The 20,962-nt window shown below is 39.3% G+C and overlaps 1 protein-coding gene across 5 annotated transcripts in view; it reads right to left on the minus strand.

Annotated features, from left to right (window-relative positions):
• Positions 1–20,962, minus strand: part of kcnn1b (potassium intermediate/small conductance calcium-activated channel, subfamily N, member 1b) — a 100,359-nt gene that overhangs the window by 37,478 nt on the left and 41,919 nt on the right. For all 5 annotated transcript variants that reach the window (NM_001442582.1, NM_001442583.1, NM_001442584.1 and 2 more), the window contains 2 exons: positions 12,741–12,836; positions 5,614–6,032 (listed from right to left, as the gene is read on the minus strand). In NM_001442582.1, coding sequence (NP_001429511.1) covers positions 5,614–6,032; positions 12,741–12,836 — 515 coding nt within the window. The remainder of the gene's footprint in view (positions 1–5,613; positions 6,033–12,740; positions 12,837–20,962) is intronic.

The raw sequence follows: 20,962 nt of genomic DNA on the forward strand, positions 1-20,962 counted from the left end.
CTTGCGCATGCCCCGAGGCCAGCTGTGGGCCAGTGCATCCGTGCCGAGAGAGCCCTCGGTCAGGGAAAAAAACAACTGGCAGTGAGCGTTCTCGGGGGAAGCAAACAGATCGATCTGGGCCTCCCCGAATCGCGCCCATATCAGCTGAACAGACTCGGGGTGGAGTCTCCATTCTCCAGGGCGTAACAGCTGTCGTGAGAGCGCATCGGCTGCACGATTGAGCGTGCCTGGGACGTGAATGGCGCGCAGCGATTTCAGCCGCGGGTGACTCCAGAGGAGCAGACGGCGGGCGAGCTGAGACATGCGGCGAGAGCGCATACCCCCCATGCGGTTGATATACGCCGCCGCCGCCGTACTGTCCGTCCTGACCAGCACGTGTTGCTGCTCCAGCACCGGTAAAAAGCGGTGGAGAGCGAGGAACACTGCCAACAGCTCTAGGCGATTGATATGCCAATGCAGCTGGGCACCCTTCCAGAGGCCCGCAGCCGCATGCCCGCGACACACGGCCCCCCAACCCGTGTTGGAAGCGTCTGTTGAAACAACAACATGGCTGGACGCCTGTCCTAGAGGCACACCGGCCTGTAGGAACGAGGGGTCGTTCCAAGGGCTGAGGGCGCGGCGACACAGCGCAGTAACCGAGACCCGGTGTGTGCCCGCGTGCCATGCGCGTCTGGGGACCCGATCGTGAAGCCAGTGCTGAAGTGGTCTCATATGGAGCAACCCGAGCGGCGTGACGGCGGCTGCGGATGCCATATGCCCCAGGAGCCTCTGAAAGAACTTCAGTGGGACCACTAGTTTGCTGTCGAGCTCCCTCAGACAGTTCAGCAACAGGCGAGCGCGTTCCTCGGAGAGGTGCGCTACCATGGTGATCGAGTCCAGCTCCATCCCGAGAAAAGAAATCCTCTGCACGGGGGCGAGTTTGCTCTTTTCTCGGTTGACCTGAAGCCCCAGTAGGCGGAGATGCCGAAGCACCTCGTCCCTGTGCATAATCAATTGCTCCCGCGAGTGGGCTAAAATCAGCCAGTCGTCGAGATAATTGAGTATGCGAATGCCCGCGAGCCGAAGGGGCGCTAGGGCACCCTCCGCGAGTTTGGTGAAGACCCGCGGAGACAGAGAGAGCCCGAAGGGGAGGACCTTGTACTGCCACGCTCGACCCTCGAACGCAAACCGCAGAAATTGGCGGTGGCGTGGAAGAATGGAGACATGGAAATACGCGTCCTTCAGGTCTATGGCTGCAAACCAATCCCGAGGACGAACGCATTGGAGAATGCGCCTCTGCGTGAGCATTCTGAACAGCAGCTTGTGCAGACAGCGGTTCAAAACGCGCAGATCTAGGATTGGCCGTGACCCACCGCTCTTTTTGGGTACGATGAAGTATGGGCTGTAAAACCCACTCTCCATCTCGGCTGGAGGAACCGGCTCGATTGCACCCTTCGCCAGGAGGGCAGCAATCTCCTCTCGCAAGACAGGGGCGGACAGGGGGTTGACCCTGGAGAAATACACGCCCGTAAACTTGGGGGGCCGTTTCGCGAACTGAATCGCGTAACCGAGTCTGATTGTGCGTATGAGCCACCGCGAGGGGCTGGCCCGCGCTAACCAGGCAGGCAGAGCCCTCGCTAATGGAGTCATCGCTACAATCGCTGACGTACCAGCGGTGGGGCAGCGCGGAGTGGGTGTGCTGATCCGGGAAGCACGAGGGTCCCGCGGAAAAGCTGGAGGAGAGCGATTCGCTCTGGCTCCGCACCCTGACTCCGGAGAGGGGGCTGGAGGGCTGAGGGAAGGGAGACCGTCCCCCCAGCGCTCGTGAGCCACTGGCGAAGCACGTAGAGTCTGCGAGCCGGAAGGCAGCGCGTCCCGGACTGGCAGAACTCGTGCAGTCACATCCGGGGAAGGGGAAAAGTGCTCTTTTACTGATGTTTTGGTGGCACTGAAAAGTACCGTTGTAATCGGGGCCCCGCCCACCAGCGGGGAAAGAGCAAGTTTCCTCTTCTCCGGATGGCCTGTCTCAGGGACGCTTCGCGGTCCGTTTACCGGACTTAACGGCGCCCTGGGCAGGAGGGGCTGCCTGCTTTCGAGGTGAACGCCGCGCCCGCTTGGCCGGAGGCGCAGGCGGGGGCGGGGCAGCACTCGTTGGCGGGCGCCCTCGGCGAGGAACAGCGGAGGTGGATGGCTCGGCGGGCGGAGCGGGCTTACGGCCACGCCGATAGATGACATTGCCCATCGCATCCGACTGCTCTTTCACCGCCTTGAATTCCTGGGTGAATTCACCGACGGTGTCGCCGAACAGGCCAGCCTGGGATATGGGCGAATCAAGAAAGCGAACTTTGTCAACGTCGCGCATATCGGCCAGGTTTAGCCAGAGGTGGCGTTCCTGAACCACAAGTGTGGACATCGTCCTCCCCAGCGCACACGCGGCGGACTTAGTAGTCCGAAGAGCATAGTCGGTCGCGGTGCGCAGCTCATGTAATAAGCTTGGGTTGGACCCGCCCTCGTGCAGCTCGGCCAGCGCCTGCGCTTGGTAGCGCTGGTAGGTGGCCATCGCGTGCAAAGCAGAAGCAGCCTGGCCCGCAGCCTTATAAGCTCTGGCTCCGAGGGAGGCAGACAACCTACAGGCTTTGGACGGGAGGCGGGGCAAACCCCGCCACGTAGAGGCGCCGCGCGGACAAAGATTGACCGCGATAGCGCGCTCCACTGACGGGATCGCCTCATACCCCCTGGCAGCTCCGCCGTCAAGGGCGGTGAGGGCGGAGGCACTCGCAGCACGGGCAGAGAAAGGTGCCCTCCAGGACTGCGTGAGCTTACTGTGCACTTCCGGGAAGAAGGGGACGAGAGGCTTCGAAGGCTTCGCCTTCTGGTCCTCTACGTAGCACCCATCTAGTCGGTCCGGCCGCGGAGCTGGGGGATAAACCATCTCCAACCCCACGGCCGAAGCAGCCCGGGAAAGCACGGCTAACATGTCCGCTTCAGGATCCGATTTGACAGCGCTCACCTGCCCGGAGGGGGCGAGCGGGTCCGGATCTTCGTCAGACAGTGAAAGCCCACCCTCCGATGCCGCGGAGGACATCTGATCTCCGGTGTCAGCGAGTGTGAGAGCTACCATCTGGTTAGACGGATCACTCTCACCACCCGAAGCTTGGATGGAGCGCCGTGAGGAGCGAGAGGTCCGCGAGCCCGTGGGCGGCGGATTAGCTCCCGCTGAAACCCTCAGATCTGCCCGAGCGCCCGCTGCTTTTTTAGAACAGGAGGCAACTGGGGTGGCTCGCTCTCTTGCGAAAGTTAGCCGCGATCTTAGCTGTGCAACGGTCATGGCATCGCAATGACGACATGAACCGCCCGCGAGCACCGCATTAACATGCTGGACCCCCAAACATGCAATGCAGTGATCGTGTCCATCATCCGGAGACAGGAAACCCCCGCATCCAGAAACGCACAGTCGGAGCGCCATCCTGAAAAGGACGTGCTGCACGACTGTGTTGCTCTTTTAGGAAAGTTGCAACTATACGCACCGCTCTGGAGGACCGGACCCAAAGAACCGCAGGCAAGGGAGTAACCCAGCTCGACCGTCTGCCACCGCGAAGACCCACTCTGGACCGGGAGACACACTCATTCGCTCTGAAGTGCTGATCAGCAAGAGGAACCCTCATCGACTCACTCAGAAAGGATCTGAAGCGAAAAGGATGGCGTCTGCTGGCTTCAGGTGTGCTTATATGCTGAGATGATTGCAGATGTCGCACACCTGCGCAAGCTTACGCTGCCAATTAATTTCATTCATTGGCCCGTTCAATACTCTCCAGATAAGCGGCTTCTGATCCGAATCCTCCCATTCATGGCACTGAAGTTCCCCAACCGAAGGGGAACTAAGGTTTTGTTTTCATTTTCCCACTATGAAAGCGCAGCTGGACTCACGTGTGGATTACAGTGCACGCGACACGCGGCAGAAATACATTTGTACGGAACATTTTTTACTCGAGAGCTTTTCGCATCTGGAAATGGTGAAATCTGGATTTGCTGCTTGTCTCCTTTTAATAAAGATGTGGCTCCAGTTGGTGTTGATTGTCTTGTCTCTACAGATGTGGTAAGTGACCGATCAGTGGTTTTTTATTGTTTATTCAGACGCAAAGTTAGTTCATATCGTCAGCAGTACTCTTTCAGTGTTTAAAGACAGACCTTAGTTAAACTGATTTCTAAGTTACTTCGTTTACAGTACGTTAAAGTCACTACAATATTATAGACTGAAAGATCCGCTATAAATGCTGCTCTCCGAGTGTTAACATATAAACACCACAATCAAACTATTACCGACCGCTGTGTTAAATTTTCAACGTATTTTGTGACAGGATAGTCTACACACACACGGCTTTCTGACCTACCTACTACCTACCTAACTACCAACCGATAAATACAGAGGTTTTTTTCTCTTATACGATGTGCAATGTCAAACATTCCACTGTCAGTAAACACAGTCACTGTCTTTCTCCCCTGTGTGTGTGTTTGTTTTGCCTCGGTGAAATGCCCAAATGGAAACTACCATTTTTATTCAAATCCTTCCCTCTTTCCCTCCCCCGACACTCCCACCTAAACCGAGCTAGAAACACCCACTTTCCTGACTTTTTCCAAACTAGAGGAGTGAAAACACCCTGCTGAAACAGGGGGGGTTTCATGGCCCTTTAACAAGTCATCTAGTGGAGATTCAGGAGGTCTATTTGGAAAATGAGGGAATAGTTTTTGCACAAAGTGCCTGTCTTAAAAAATGTTTTTAAATAAATAAATAAATAAATAAATAAATAAATAAATAAATAAATAAATAAATATATAAATAATAAATAATAAATAAATAAATAAATAAATAAATAAATAAATAAATAAATAAATAAATAAATAAATAAATAAATAAGTGTGAAATAGGTAGGTCAAATGTTTTAGAAAGGTTATTAAAGGATGAGAAAACACCACTCTCGTAGAGGCCACAAATTGTTTTTATGCCCTTATCAAACCACATTCTGAAAGCTGCATAAGTATTAGATGGTGCAAAACAGTGGTTTTTAAATATTGGAGAAAGAATGAAAGACCTATGTAAACCTGTGTGTTTCCTAAATTGAATCCATATCTTAACTAATTGGGACACTACTACATTTGAGCTGAGCTTTGCAGGTTGGAGTTGAATTTTTAACACCAAAAGTCAACAAAGCAGAGACTAAGGTCCCATAATGCAAGTCACAACAGCAAATAAACTTAAAAATAAAATAAAAACTCTTGTCAATCACAAAATACGGCACCTTGTAATTTTTTTACAGTGTATGTATGAACAGATTCCTCTATGAAAACCTTTAGAATGTAGATATAAATAAAATTTTAATGCTTGGTTTATTTAAGTGCTGCTGAAGTGATTAAAGAAAAGCAACTTTATGAAAACCTCCTTTAAAAATATCCATAATAAAAAAATCTGCAGACACTAATTAATAAAGTGTGGCAAAAGAATCAAGTGTGTTTTTTGACTATTTCTTTCAATCAACTAATAAAAACTCCAAAGCAACAGGTGCACTTAAATACAGCATCTTGCCTCAATCCTCATTGTACAATTAGTTTTTATGCTGAAATCCCTGTTTTCCTCACCTCTCGCAGACATGCACAGTCCAGGCGGCGATGATCCATGACGAGATGCTGAAGACCAGCAGGACGGTGCCTGGGCAGATGGTCATGAGGGTCTTCATGACGAAGCGCGTGTTGAAGTTGATCTTATTGAGGGCTCCGATGCTGCGCGACGAGGCGTCTGTAAAGAGTTTACTGTGCAGGAGCATTACACGGCCGATCAGGTAGAGGCGCAGGAACATGGGGATAGACAGGATGATGTCCACGTCTGCGTCTGCCACCGACGGCGTGTAGGTGAAGGCCAGGCGGGCCGTCCATGTGAACACATACTGGCCTGGGATGGGGTGGATGGCGCACACCAGCAGCTCCAGGACTATGAAGAGGATCCGCTCGTACGTCATGGCAATCCGCCAGTCGTCTGCGCCATTGTCCACCATAAAGAGCTGGACATCACACAACAGACAGGACAATCAGTAAGGAATATGAGGATCTGTTAACAAAAAAAACCCACCTATATATAGTTGAGGTCAGAACTGTTAGCCCTCCTGAATAATTAGCCCCCTGTGTATTTTTTTCTCAATTTCTGTTTAACAGAAAAAAGTTTTTTCAACACATTTCTGAACATAAAAATTTTAATAAATAATTTCTAATAACAATAATATTTTACACTAGTATTCAGCTTAAAGTGACATTTAAAGGCTTAACTAGGTCAAGTTGGGTTTATTAGGCACGCCTTTGTATAACAATAGTTTGTTCTGTAGACAATCATAAAAAAATATTGCTTATGGGGGCTAATAATATTGACCTTATTAGACCTTAAAATGGTTTTAAAAAATGTTTTATTTCATTTTAGCCGAAATAAAACAAATAATACTTTCTCTAGTAGAAACAATATTATAGGAAACACTGTGAAAATGTCCTTGCTCTATTAAACAGCATTTGCAAAATAAAAAAAATAATAATAATAAAATTATATATATCTATAATAGATATACTTATAGGGCTAATCCTTTAGGGCTACTCATTTTGACTTCAACAGTATATGTTTTGCCATGTAAATATATGGTATATAATTACTTTTAATATTTAACATTTAGATTTCTTTGTTAACCAGACACTTTTATTTAAAGTTATGTGCAGAATACAGCAAAGCAATTTATCATAAAGAGTTAAATACTATGATAAGCGCTAATAATGAAAGTTTCACTTTCTAGACAGCAAAATCCAAGATGAAATAAACAGGTATTAAACTGATTTAAATACTCATTTAACATATAATTTTCAGTTAATTTACTGTAAAAGAATTTCAGATATTTTTATCTGATGCATACAGTTAAAGGGAAATTCATTAGCCCTCCCGTGAAATTGTTATTCTTTTTAAAAATTTTCCCAAATGATATTTAAAGGTGCAGTATTAGGTTTTGCATTCCTGGATTAAAACAAACGCAAGCCAGCCAAACTGAGGACCACCAGGAGTGAGTCTGACTATCGAGCCTAAAGGCTGATTTAAATTGTGTTCTATATAAAAGCAACAGCACGCTATAGAAGGAATATTTTTATATTAAAAGGAGTTTTTGTTCTAACCAACTCCTTGAATTGATATATTAGAAATGGCTTTCATTTCTTGCAGCTAAACAACAGAAAACCAACACATATCAGTGATTCAGCATGTACATTTAATAATGTTAGAGGTTTAATATATATTAATTGGATTATAAACATTACCATTTTGTGAGTGAGTGCGTATACTGTGCTATTGAATGGCTTATTTTAAATTTCTGTCATCTTTCGTTTGGTGCAAACAGCCTTAATTGCTTATCACTGCAAAACTCGTCATGTAGAATGTTGTTAGGACACACACGGGGTACAGTGTAACCTGCTCACCTAATGTTTACATTTGTACTAATTACTTTTTTTTTTTTTTGCTAATTAATAAGCCCCTCATGTGGAACTCTAAATCTGAGTCTCATTTCAGAGTCTGCTACTGTCCACCGAAGGTCACATTTCAGTCACAGACGCATGCTTTAAAAGCCTTCTTGACTTGAAAAAATGAAATATGCGGTTTTCCACCAAGGCAACCCGAGGTGCTGCAATATAATTGGCTAAACTGGCAGTGGGCGGGTTAAAAGAACCAAAACAAAGACAGCCGGTCTGGTCTTTGATGGATATTTTCAAAGCAGAATATCTGACTTCAGCGTTGTTTTTCAGAATAAACAAGACTGTTTACTTTGCATGTTTCTTAAATATCTGCAAACATATTATGGTATTTTCATGCACAAGAGTCAAAAACTTCCATACAGCAGCTTTAACAGAGCAAGGAAATTTTTCCAGTATTTCCAAAAATAAATTTTTCTTTCAGTTTGGCTGGAATAAAAGCATTTTTTAATCCTTTACAAATATTTTTAAGGTCAATATTAATTTTTAGCCCCCTTAAGATTTATTTTTTTCAGATTGGCTACAGAACAAAGCACTGTTGTCAAATGACTTGCCTAATTAACCTTATTTGCCTAGTTAAAGCAGGCTAATTTGCCTTATTACTAATGTATGAATACAAATATCTTGCAAAATAATTAGTAGGATATTATGTACCGTTATCCTGTCAAGGACAAAAGCAATTAGTTATTAGAAATTAGTTAAACCTTTTGTTTAAAAATGTGTTGCAAAAAACTTTTCTCCATTAATCAGCACTTATTCAAATTGAAATAATTTAAATTTCACAGGAGGGTCTATCTATGTATCTATTAAATAGAAATTAAGTCTCTGGAAGACATATTAACTATTAACTATGACTTAGCTTCAATAAATTCTTAAATTACATGTGGACATGTTCTCCCTGTGTTCGTGTGGGTTTCCTCGAGGTCTACTGGTTTCCCCCACAGTCCAAAAACAAGCGCTTTAAGTGAATTGGGTAAACAAAATTGGCCATAGTTTGTGAGAGTGTGTGTGAATGAGTGTGTATGGGTGTTGGAAACATATGTTGGAATAGTTGGTGGTTCATTCCACTGTGGCGACCCCTGATAAATAAGAGACTAAGCCGAAAGAAAATGAATGAATGAGTAATAGTAAGACAGTTGATGCAATAGCTAAGTTTATATGTTACTTATAAGAACTAATAAACAGCCAACACATGTAAGCCAGAAGGCAACTAGTCAAAAGAAAAATTGAGCCTCATATATTCTCTGAGGTTTCAGTATTTTCATTATGACGTGGACCTTTTACGTTTTTGTAATGTACACAACCTGCAATCAGGAGAAAAGGTTTTTAATTGTTCATCTGTTCAGTAATGTGACCGCCAGCTGATGCTCCAAGTCATGAAATAATGCTTACAAACCAACTGATTGACAGGCTTGTATTAAATTATGTCTCCTATTAGCCATAAGCCCCACTTGTAATACCATCATTAATCAAAATCAGCGTCTTCTCTGTAAAGAGCTTTTAATGGATAGGTAGAACAGTACAGACTCTGAATGCAGATCTCAGGAAATATAATAGCTAGAGTGAGTTTTCCTTCTGCCAATACTATTAGGCAAGACACTGCAGGCAAAAACAGGTTTTTCATGCACCTGTCAATTGTCAGATTTTTGGCTTTTTTCCTTTCTTAAAGTGTTCTTCAATTTGTGAAGAACATTTCCTAAATGATGTTTAACAGAGCAAGGACATTTTCACAGTATGTCTGATAATATTTTTTCTTCAAGAGAAAGTCTCATTTGTTTTATTTTAGCTAGAATAAAAGCCGTTTTAAATTTTTTTAGAAACATATTAAGGTCAAAATAATTAGTCCCTTTAAGCTATATTTCTTTTCAATAGTCTACAGAATAAACCATCGTTACACAATAACATGTCTAATTACCCTATCTTGCCTAGTTAACCTAATTAACCTAGTTAAACCTTTAAATGTAACTTTAAGCTGTATAGAAGTGTCTTGAAAAATATCTAGCCAAATATTAAATAAAATAAATTTATTTAAGTAGAAATATTTAAATAAAATAAAATAAAACAGTTATTAGAAATTAGTTATTAAAACTATTATGTTTAGAAATGTGTTGGAAAAATCTTCTCTCCGTTAAACAGAAACTAGGGGAAAAATAAACGAGGCTAACAATTCAGGGGGGCTAATAATTCTGACTTCAACCGTATATTCATTCACAATGTGCTTAAATATTTACAACATTTTATTGTACAAAATGATACATTTTTCCTGGCTTTTTCACAATGTTTTCTGAATTATGGAGTGTCAAAAAGATGACTCTGACTCATTCTGAAACTGTTCCGCTATATACATTTCTGGAGAGCACCACATACATCCCAGGAGCTGTTTTTTTTTTTGTGGAGTTTTTGTTTTCGCAAACCAACCAGAGGCCGCTTTTTGAGGTCGCAAATTTCTCTCGCAGGTGCCATTCTCACCTGAAGTTCTTACATAAATCCACCAGAGGACGCTGTCGACTGACTAAATGACTGACCGACTGACTGACTGACTCACCCTCCCCCTTTCCTAAACCTAACCAATAGTATTTTTAAAAGCACCAATTGACCCGCCCACTCACTTCCCTAAACCCAATTGAAAGTTTGAAAAAGCAATCCAAAAAAAGACAAACCCTCGCCTGATTTTTACCACGTTTTTTGATTTGACCACATTCTCACCCTGTTATTTACTGGTTTATTTAATTTTTTGGCTTTTGTTTTTGTCTTACCTGATTTCTGCAACTATCAGATCCCAGAAATGTATATATGGGCGATCTCCAGAAATGTATATGGGGGACATTTTCAGGATGAGCCTATGCTGCAACCAGAGATTCTCAAAATCCCCCTCTGAAAAAACGTTGACTAAAATGTAAAAAAATATTACGTGTTTTTTATCATGCTATATAGATTTTTATCTGTAAATAGCAATTACAACACATATTTCTGAAGTCCTTTTCAAAACAAGTTTCTTTCTACACTCCACTGAGCATTAAATCTGTTTTTTTTCTGTTTAATAAATTTTATTCATCTATATTCTGAAGGTTCATACAGATTTATATTCATTCAAAATGTGCTCTATTATACAGTATGCAACATTTTATTCTACAAAATGATTCGTCCCCCCCCCCCCCCCCCCCCCCTGACTTTAAATAATATTTTCTATGTTATGGAGTGACAAAAAGGCAACCAAGGCTCATTCTGAAAACATAAAGCTATGTACATTTCTGGAGAGCACCAAATACATCCCAGGAGCTACGTTTTTTTTTTTCTTTTCAGTTTTGGTTTTCGTAAATCCACTAGAGGTAGCTACTGACTGACTTGACTGACTCACCCTCCTCCTTCCCTAAACCCATCCAATAGTGTTTTTAAAAGAACCGATTGATCCATCCACCCACTTCCCTAAACCAAACTGACTGTTTCAAAAAGCAACCCAGAAAAATAAAAACCCTCGCCTGATTTTTACCACATTTTCAAATTTTACCACATTCTCACCCTGTTATTTACTTATTTATTTTATTTTTTCGCTTCTGTTTTTGTCTTACACGCTTTCTGGAACCGTTTTTCACCAGACTCAAACACTGTCATCATGGTCAACTCCTCTCTGCATTTCAAGTTTGCCGACATTCATAGCGAGCTAACTGGACAAACTGGTAACAGCAGGAAAGTCGTTTGTACTTCTGGCTATCAATTTGTCACTGTAAATATTAATTACAATACATATTTCTTAAGGTTTTTTTTAATTCTCAAAACAAGTTTTTTTCCTCCCTCACTGAGCCTTAAATCTGTTTTATTCTGTTTAATAAAGTTTTATTTATATCTACACCACCAGTCAAAAGTTTGGGGTCAGTAGGATTTTTAAATGTTTTTAAAAAAGCTTCTCCTGCTCACAAAGGCTACATTTATTTAATCAAAAATACAGCACAAATTGTAAAATTATGAAATATCATTGCACTTTAAAATAACTGTTCAAACGTAGTTTATCATTTAATTTAATCATTTATTCCAGTGATTTTAATGATGAATTTTCAGCTTCATTGCTTCCAGTCTTTAGAGTCACGTGATCCTTCAGAAATCACTATAATATTAGTTATTATTATTGTTGTTGTTGTTATCATTATTATTAATGGTAACAGTAATAAAAGCAATAATGACTGGAGTAAAAATTTCATTTGAAACTATTTACAATAAGAAAGCAGTTATATAAAGTTTTAATAAATATTTAACAATTACATTTTTTCTACATTTAATAAATGCCGCCTTGATGAACAGAATCATTTTCTTTGAAAAAAAAAAAAAAAAAAATGACCCCAAACTTTTGACCAGTAGTGTATATTTTAAAGGTTTATACAGATATACATGTTAATTCACAATGAGCTTGATTATATAAAACATTTTATTCTACAAAATAATTTATGTGTTTTTCCACTGAAGGTTCTGAATTATGGAGCCTTTAACTAAAACCTTTGACTAAAATGTAAGAAAAAAAATTTGTTAAACACAAACTTTAAATCTGACTTGGTCAAATGTTCCAATTTTTGTGAAAGAAATGTATGCAAATTAGTGCATATTTCACAAAATAATGGCTCATTTGCTTATTTACACATACCATTTTACTTGTAACACAAACAAATATCTGCAGCTGTAATAAATCAACTGTTAGACTAGAGTATGGTGATATATATATATATTCAATTCATCTTTGTTTGTATAGCGTTTTTACAATGTAGATTGTGTCAAAGCAGCTTCACAAAAATGGTCATAGTAATTGGAACAGAGTAGTTCAGTTTTTAGTGTTTAAGTTCAGTTCAGTTTAGCTCAGTTCAGTCAGTATGGTTTAAAATCATTACTGAAAGTTCAAACACTGAAGAGCAAATTCATCGATGGGTAGCTCTACCAATCCCAAACCATGCAAGCTAGTGGCGACAGCGGAGATGGAAAAAAAACTTCACCGAGGCGAGTGAAGAAAAAAAAAACCTTGAGAGAAACCAGACTCAGATGGGCACGACCATTTTAATTTCTCCGCTGGCCAAACGTCTTGTGCACAGCTGCAAGTATATATATTTGTTTTCTCTGTTCACCTGCAGTGTCTTGCCATAAGTCATGAGAAATTTGGCATAAGTGATTCTCTGTAATCTATCAGGCTGGTGTTTTAGTCTCTGCTGATATTTACGGCTGAATCGTCTGCTTACCTGGATCTCTCTTGCGTGGTACATAATGATCAGACAGAGTAGAATTACAGTGGAGAGGCTAATAAGGCATTTCAGTGCAAATGAATATGAGGATTCCTGCAGAGACAGAACAAAAAAAAAAAAAAAAAGAGATGTTAGATTCATTATTTGTAAACACTGATTCATTGCGTCTTTGTTCATGCTATACATGTCAGTCATTTGATTCCAAGAGAAGACGTATACTAAGAAGCATATGTCTTTAATGCACTGCAATGACTATAAGAGATATACTGTATTTCATGACAGACAGAAAAACAGCATTTTAGGACGTTTTTACAGTGTGCTCAGATCTTGTAGAGAAGTTCTAGAAGCAAAACAAGCAGTTTGTCAAGTTTGAACTTCATTGTTTTTTTATATCTGATGCAAAAAGGAAATTGCTGATGTCCACATTTCTTTTAAAAAAACATATAAATGACACATTAATTGGGGGTTTTTCAGAAAGTAAAACTGTACAGTGTCCTGAGATGGTTGCATTTAGGGCAATAGAAAATACAATTTGAACAGTATTAAAACAATGGAAACTTATGTAATGTCCCTATAATTTACAAAAACAAATGTGTGTGTGTGTGTTCTTGTATACATGGTTTACAGGGTCCAAACAACACCAGGTTATTTACCAGCATTACAGGGTCACCCTAGTATACAGGGACACATCAGTGACCCTGTAAATCTGAGACCCACTGTGTTATTTTATGACTCCAAATAAAATGAACGATGAATGAATGATGAAGTCAAGTATGCAACTAACCTCACTCAGTGTTTTTTGTTTTGTTTCTTGTCCCGGAAAACCATGTTCTCACTTTTAAACCACTTTGCTTGTTGTGTATGAATGATTTACGCACGCACTTACTGTAAACCTGTGTCCCAACAAACCATGATACAGATGACCCTGTAAACTTGTGAAAAAACAGGTGTATTTTCCACAACTGCATGGTCAGAAGTGATTTTTAAGTGAGATTTTACAGTGCTCAGCATATTTGAGTACACTCCATTTTGAAAATTTGTAACAATTTCTTAGTGAACATAGGCAATGTATTTTGGCAGATATATTTATTAAAATGATATTTTAGTCACCAAACATATTTAGAAATTAAAAGATAATACAATTAAAACCAAGCAAAATATTGTTAAAAAATAAAAAATACAACCTACAAAATGTTAACTACATTTTTTTTTCTTCTCTTGATTTTTTTTCTCTTTTTAAAATTTGTATTTGATATTTTTCTATATCATATAAATTTGGGTGTACTAGTTTTTGGGCCGTTACCGTTATAAGTTATTTTGTTAGATACGCTCCAGATCTGGCTTTAGTACTGACTTATCTAATGTATACAGTATGCAGAAATATAACATTGTATAGCTTTCCATTAAAAATATGAATTTAAAAGATAAATTTGTGAGGGGTGTACTTTTATACACTGAGCTCTGTAAGTAGTTTGAACAAACAGCAAGCATCATTGAGTGTAATGTCAGTTTCAATGATAGATTTGCCATGAAAATGAGAAATGTTTCCTTTGCAACTAGCTGAAATATGAAACACTCTCTAAATTTTTAGCATCCTTGCTCCAGTTTTCTATATCACAGAAATTTTAAGCAAAGCTGAGTTTGAAGTATCAAATATACAGTAAGCAGTCCGGCAAATTCTGTTCAAAGAACATTCTAACAAATGCAATCAACACGGCGAATACATCGCAAAACCACTCATAAGTCTAATAATGTTGTCAACTACCAGAGCGCACAATCAGAAAACTACCAACAATCATATATTTCACTTTCTTTCCCTCAATCTCAGCTCATCGTCTCTGGATGACAATCCTCATTATGAGATCAGTGCAATTGGAGCTCATTAAAGCTGTCTGACTCTGCTGAAACATTGGAACATGATGTGCTGGCAAAGATATACAACTACGCTTTAGGGGGAGGTAAAAAAGGAAAGCTCCACCCCAGGGATCGTCTAACTAGCTACAGGGCCAGCAATACACTTAGGATAGAATAATAATAATAATATTGCAAACAGATTTACTGTAGAACCATAGGGAGGATGTGGATGACGATTTTCAACAGCCAGACTAGAGGACATAAACTTCAAAAGAAGTCATGAATAGCATATTTATAATGTTCTCCTCGGTCTACTTATAATGTTAGCGAGATTTTAACAACATCACCACAATTTAGAAGTAATAATCTCTCCTGTTTTTGAGACACCGTGTTGACAGACACACCACGCATTCAGGACTTGTAAGTAAACGCCTACTGCTCTGATTAAGTAACAGTTTTGCATATTAAAATAATAGATGGGCACTGCTGTGAAGAATGCTGAAAAGAATATGGGTTTTTTTGGCATAAAATTTAGAATTAATTTGTACATTTCAAAAGGTATGCACGTATTAAACATGCACTGTAAAAACAGGCATTTCTAGAATCACTTAGACTTTAGACTTAGCTCATATATTGATCACCTTTATGATGAGTAGGCTGACGTGGGTGGCGATTCTTCAGCATTATTTTCAAAATAATTTGATTTATTTCTTGTTCTCTGTTTTTTACTAGCAATATCTAGCAACACAAATAAGTCACGGCTTGTACCTCTTTTCCTGTGAATTTAGCTCCATACTGCTGATTATTATTGAGCTCATACAAAGGAGAGAGACATCTCTGATGTGCATTACCAAGTGCATCACCAGGGCCAGACAGAATCTGCAGACATTTCTTTTTTGGCTTTTTCTGTGCAGAATTTTGTCAAATAAATAAATTATTAAATAAGTATGTACATTTGACATCAGAATTATTAGCCCCCTTTGAATCTTTTTTCTTTTTTCAAATATTTCCTAAATGATGTTTAACAGAGCAAGGAAATCTTTACAGTACAGTATGTCTGATAATATTTCCTCTTCTGGAGAACGTCTTATTTGTTTTATTTCAGCTAGAATAAAAGCAGTTTTCAATTCTTTAAAATCTATTTTAAGGTCAAAATTATTAGCCCCTTTAAGCTATATTTTTCTCGATAATCTACAGAACAAACCATCATTATACAATAACTCGCCTAACAACCCTAACCTGCCTAGTTAATCTAATTAACCAGTTAAGCCTTTAAATGTCACTTTAAGCTGTATAGAAGTGACTTGAAAAGTATCTAGTCAAATATTATTTAGTCATCATGGCAAAGATAAAAGAAATCAGTTATTAAAAATTGGTTATTAAAACTATTATGTTTAGAAATGTGTTGAAAAAAATCTTCTCTCTGTTAAACGGAAATTGGGGAAAAAATAAACAGCGGGGCTAATAATTCAGGGGGGTTAATAATTCTGACTTCAGTTGTATATCTGTGGAATTATGTGGAATGACTATGAGAGTAGGCAATGCAATGGTGCAGTAGGTAGTGCTATCGCCAGCAAGAAGGTCGCTGGTTCGAACCTTGGCTCAGTTGGCGTTTCTAGGTTTACACTGCAAATCCAATTAGTACAACTAACGAAATCTAGTAATACAATAATAAAAAACATACTCTAAAATATAAAGAGATACATTTAAAAACTGTAGCGTATACAAATTCTCTAAACTAGGGGTGCCCAAACTTTTTCGTATAAAGGGCCAAAAAACAAATTTCATTGATAGCCGTGGGGTAAATATACCAAGCTATATTAGATTAAAGCTGCCATTGGTTATTTCCTAATTTATTTCATAAGATTTAAAAGTAAATAAAAAATACTTTAAATTATATTACCTAATGTAGTATAACAATTAAAATGAAAACTCATTGCAATAATAACATAATCACATGTATAACACAGTAGAGTTTAATGCTGAATAGACTAGTCAAGCAGAATCTGCCTTTGACTTGATTTGTCCTCTATGCATCTTGTGACGGCATGTACATTTAAACTCAATCTGATTCATTTACAACATTAATTGAACTATTAAGCTTCAGCGTTTAACAATAAAGTAAACAAACAAAAGATTACATTACATTTGAAATGCCTATCATTCTTCCTCTTCTCAGATGGAATGGCGAGCCAAATCAAATGTTATATGGGCCAACTTTGGCTCGCGGGCCCTAGTTTAGCCATCCCTGATCGAAACCATTTAATAATATAACTGAATCAAATGTTTAAAAAACTGAATAAATATATATTTACACACATTTACATAAGCAAATAAATGTGATGTGTTCAATCAGTGGGAAATTGTGGATTTCTGCAGGAGCAGATTCTGTGTGGGCCTGCACAGCACAGCACATCACATCACTAACAAACTGTTTGGTTCTGTTCACACTCACACTTGTGAATGTGGTTGCCATTACTAGCATTTTCAGGAGTTTAATCTGTATGTTAAATCTGGCTATAACTTATAAAGTACTGAACGTTGTGTACAGAACAAGATTAAGCCCTAAAAGGTACACTGACAACAAAATGTAGCTGCAGTATAACAGTATGTGGCCACTGAGACTAAATCCAAAACAAGTCGTTCTGGCAGCTTTGGTTTCAATACATGCCTCTTTTGAACTAACAAAAACATTCTGACTTCTGAAACTTTATGACATTTTATGTGCCAAAAGATGAAGAGAAATTTGATTTCTCAATAAATGAGCTCTTTAAGCTGGTCTCTGGTTGAGCTGATTTTAGGCACACTTACATGACACCAATGTTCTGAACAATGGAAATATTTTTACATTACAGTTTATAGGTTTTGCGATGTTGTCAAAATAACCCATTCACACTAATCTACAGAAATGAATAAAAATGTTGTATTATGCATGAATAAACACTGCATAAGTATACGCTGCATTCAGTATATAAAGCAGCACATACTCATGCAAGTTCATGCTAATAAACAAGAACATGGCCCATATTTTAATTCAAGGAATAATTCACCAACTACACCCTTTCACCCTTTACATGTTTTAAACCTCCATGATTTCCTTTCTTCTGTTAAATGCACAAGAACATACACTGAAGAACACTAGAAACCTGTATCCATTGACTTTCACAGTATTAGTTTTTACTATGGAAGTCAATGGTTTTCAGCTTTCTTTTAAATACCATGTTTTGTGTTTAACAGAAGGAAAAAAAAAACTTAAAGAAACCATTTAATTTAAACATTTAAGTACATTTAATTGTTATAGATGAACTATGCCTTTAATTTAAATGTATTTATTTATTTATGTACAGTTATTGTGCAAATGCTTTTGCTGTATATGGGTGTAAGATGAAAACAGGGTTTCAAGCATCAAAACATTAAAGTGTAATCCAGTTTTATTGACTGACTGTTTGATTAAGTGAAAACTAGTGAAAAACGGTTACTATGATGTATTTTACTATGATTTACAGAAGGCATTCACTAGCCTGTCATTCAGTGTAACAATAGTTTATTTACTAAATATTTTCAGGCATAATTAGAACAACAATTCAACGACATACTAAAAGATCACAGTTTAGCCTCAAAATAATGATTCCTGGTCACTTTAAACCTTTATAGTTTGCTAATGGAACATTAATTATATCACCCATATTTTGACATGTAATTTTCAGAAAAATAATTGGGAACATTAAAGTAGACACACTGCTTGAATTTAATATGCTTTCTGTGCAGATACACTCACCGGCCACTTTATTAGGTACACCTGTCCAACTGCTTGTTAACGCATTTTTCTAATCAACCACTCACATGGGAGCAACTCAATGCATTTAGGCATGTAGATATGGTCAAGACGATCTGCTGCAGTTCAAAACGAGCATCAGAATAGGGAGGACAGGTGATTTAAATGACTTTGATCGTGGTATGGTTGTAGGTGCCAGACGGGCTGGTCTGAGTATTTCAGAAACTGCTGATCTACTGAGTTTTTCACGCACAACCATCTCTAGGGTTTACAGAGAATGGTCCGTAAGAGAAAATATCCAGTGAGCGGCAGTTTTGTAGGCGCAAAAGCCTTGTTGATGCCAGAGGTCAGAGGAGAATGGCCAGACTGGTTCTAGCTGGTAGAAAGGCAACAGTAACTCAAATAACCACTTGTTACAACCAAGGTATGCAGAAGAGCATCTCTGAATGCACAACACATCCAACCTTGAGGCGGATGGGCTACAGCAGCAGAAGGCCACACCGGGTGCCACTCCTGTCAGCTAAGAACAGGAAATTGAGGCTACAATTCACACAGGCTCACCAAAACTAAACAATAGATGTTTAAAAACGTTGCCTGGTCTGATGAGTCCCGATTTCTGCTGCAAAATTCGGATGGTAGGGTCAGAATTTGGGGTTAACAACATGAAAGCTTGGATCCATCCTGTCTTGTATCAATGGTTCAGGCTGGTGGTGGTGGTGTATTGGTGTGGGGATTTTTTTCTTGGCACACTTTGGCCCCATTAGTACCAATTGAGCATCATGTCAATGCCACAGCCTACCTAATGTTACTGACCCTGACCATCCCTTTATGACCACAGTGTACCCATCTTCTGATTGGCAAGTTCCAGTCATAAAGCGCAAACCATCTCAGACTGGGTTCCTGGACATGAAAATGAGTTGACTGTACTCAAATGGCATCCACAGTCACCAGATCTCAATCCAATCGAGCACCTTTGATATTTAATGGGACGGGAGATTTGCATCATGGGTTAGCGTGACGCTATCATGTCAATATGGACCAAAATCTCTGTGGAAACTTTCCAGTACCTTGTTGAATCTACGCCATGAAAGATTAGGGCAGTTCTGAAGGCAAAAGGGTGTCCAACCTTTTATTAGTAAAGTATACCTAATAAAGTGGCCGGTAAGTGTACAATTAATCACTTTTGATCACTTAATTTGCTATAGACACCAAAACAGGACATCGTAGTCACTGATCTAAAGCACGCATTTGTTTTGGGTGTTGGTTTGAAAACCTTTTCCTTCATTATGTAGCATGACTTTCCTGTTCAACCTGCTTCGCCAGAGCAGCCATGCTGGTTAATCAACATTTTTTATTGCAAAAAATGATGACTATGCTGATCCACAAGCTAGACCGGCTCCCAGCAGCAAAAACCAGCCTGAAGCACCATTAAAGTTCATGCTTGTATAAGACAGCCTTTTCAGGAGGGAGGTGATGTGTCACAAGATATAGCATGTTGGCCACTGCTAAATTAGCTTTTATACATCTTATTTTATCCTTAGTACTTTGATTCATAGCATGTAATTAAATGCTTCAGAATATTGAATGCAGGATTGATCTATTTATGACCATTTAAAGACAGTAAAGAATGAATTCATCATTGGCATCGGCTATGTTAGGTGCATTTCCTTAATGGACAGAGGCCTAAGAGAGAATCAATCAATAAGATCAGAGCACACTCTTGACAATTACATCATGTGTCATTTTTTTATAGAAGCACTTTTCATCCCAAGGTATAGATTCTATACAGAAGAGCTTTAGTTATTTCATTGCATGATTATTGAAGGGGCATTAATGGGTTCAATTATAGCAGGAGATTTTTGCACTTACAGATATATTCATTAGACCTTTAAATGCTGAGCATGAAAGAAAAAAAAGTTTGAAAATGAAGGATGTTAGAACAGTAGGTAAGTGTAAGGGACTTCAGAATGTTTTAAACCAGCTTAGAAACTTGTTGTTTAAGTGACTGAAAAGGTTGGCATTATGTTCGCATTTGGATACTCTATATTGGTTATCAGCAGTTTTAAATTTAAATTTAAAGTCCCTCTGAAATCAAACGTTTTTTTAAACATTTTGACATGAGGATTCAAATCTTTAGGATTGTCACTTTAAAAAAAATAATGAATTAATTATTAAACATCACCATCTAATTCAGTTTCTCATCAAATCTTCTGACCAAACAGATTAGAAATTATTTAAGTCACGCAATACTAAATTTTGAATCGCTGCCAGATGAAAGAAAGGTTTACAGGCTACTATTGGGCTCACCTGATTCCAAACATTTAATTTCAGATTTTGTATATGTGTTTTCACAAGAATTGAGCTACTCTAATATTCATTTAAAGAATGCTTGGGAAGAATAACTGGGTATACAGATTGACTCTGGTACATGGGAGGAAAGCCTCAGTAGAATTCAATCTTGTTCTATTAATTCCAGGCATCAGTTAATTTAATTTAAATAATGCATAGACTGCACTACTCAAAATGTAAATTACACAGAATTTTTCCTACCATTTCCCCTACATGTGACCGGTGTAAGTTTGCTGAAGGC

The sequence above is a fragment of the Danio rerio genome, chromosome 8, assembly GCF_052040795.2.
Source record: "Danio rerio strain M-AB ecotype USA chromosome 8, GRCz13ab, whole genome shotgun sequence".
NCBI lineage: Eukaryota > Metazoa > Chordata > Actinopteri > Cypriniformes > Danionidae > Danio > Danio rerio.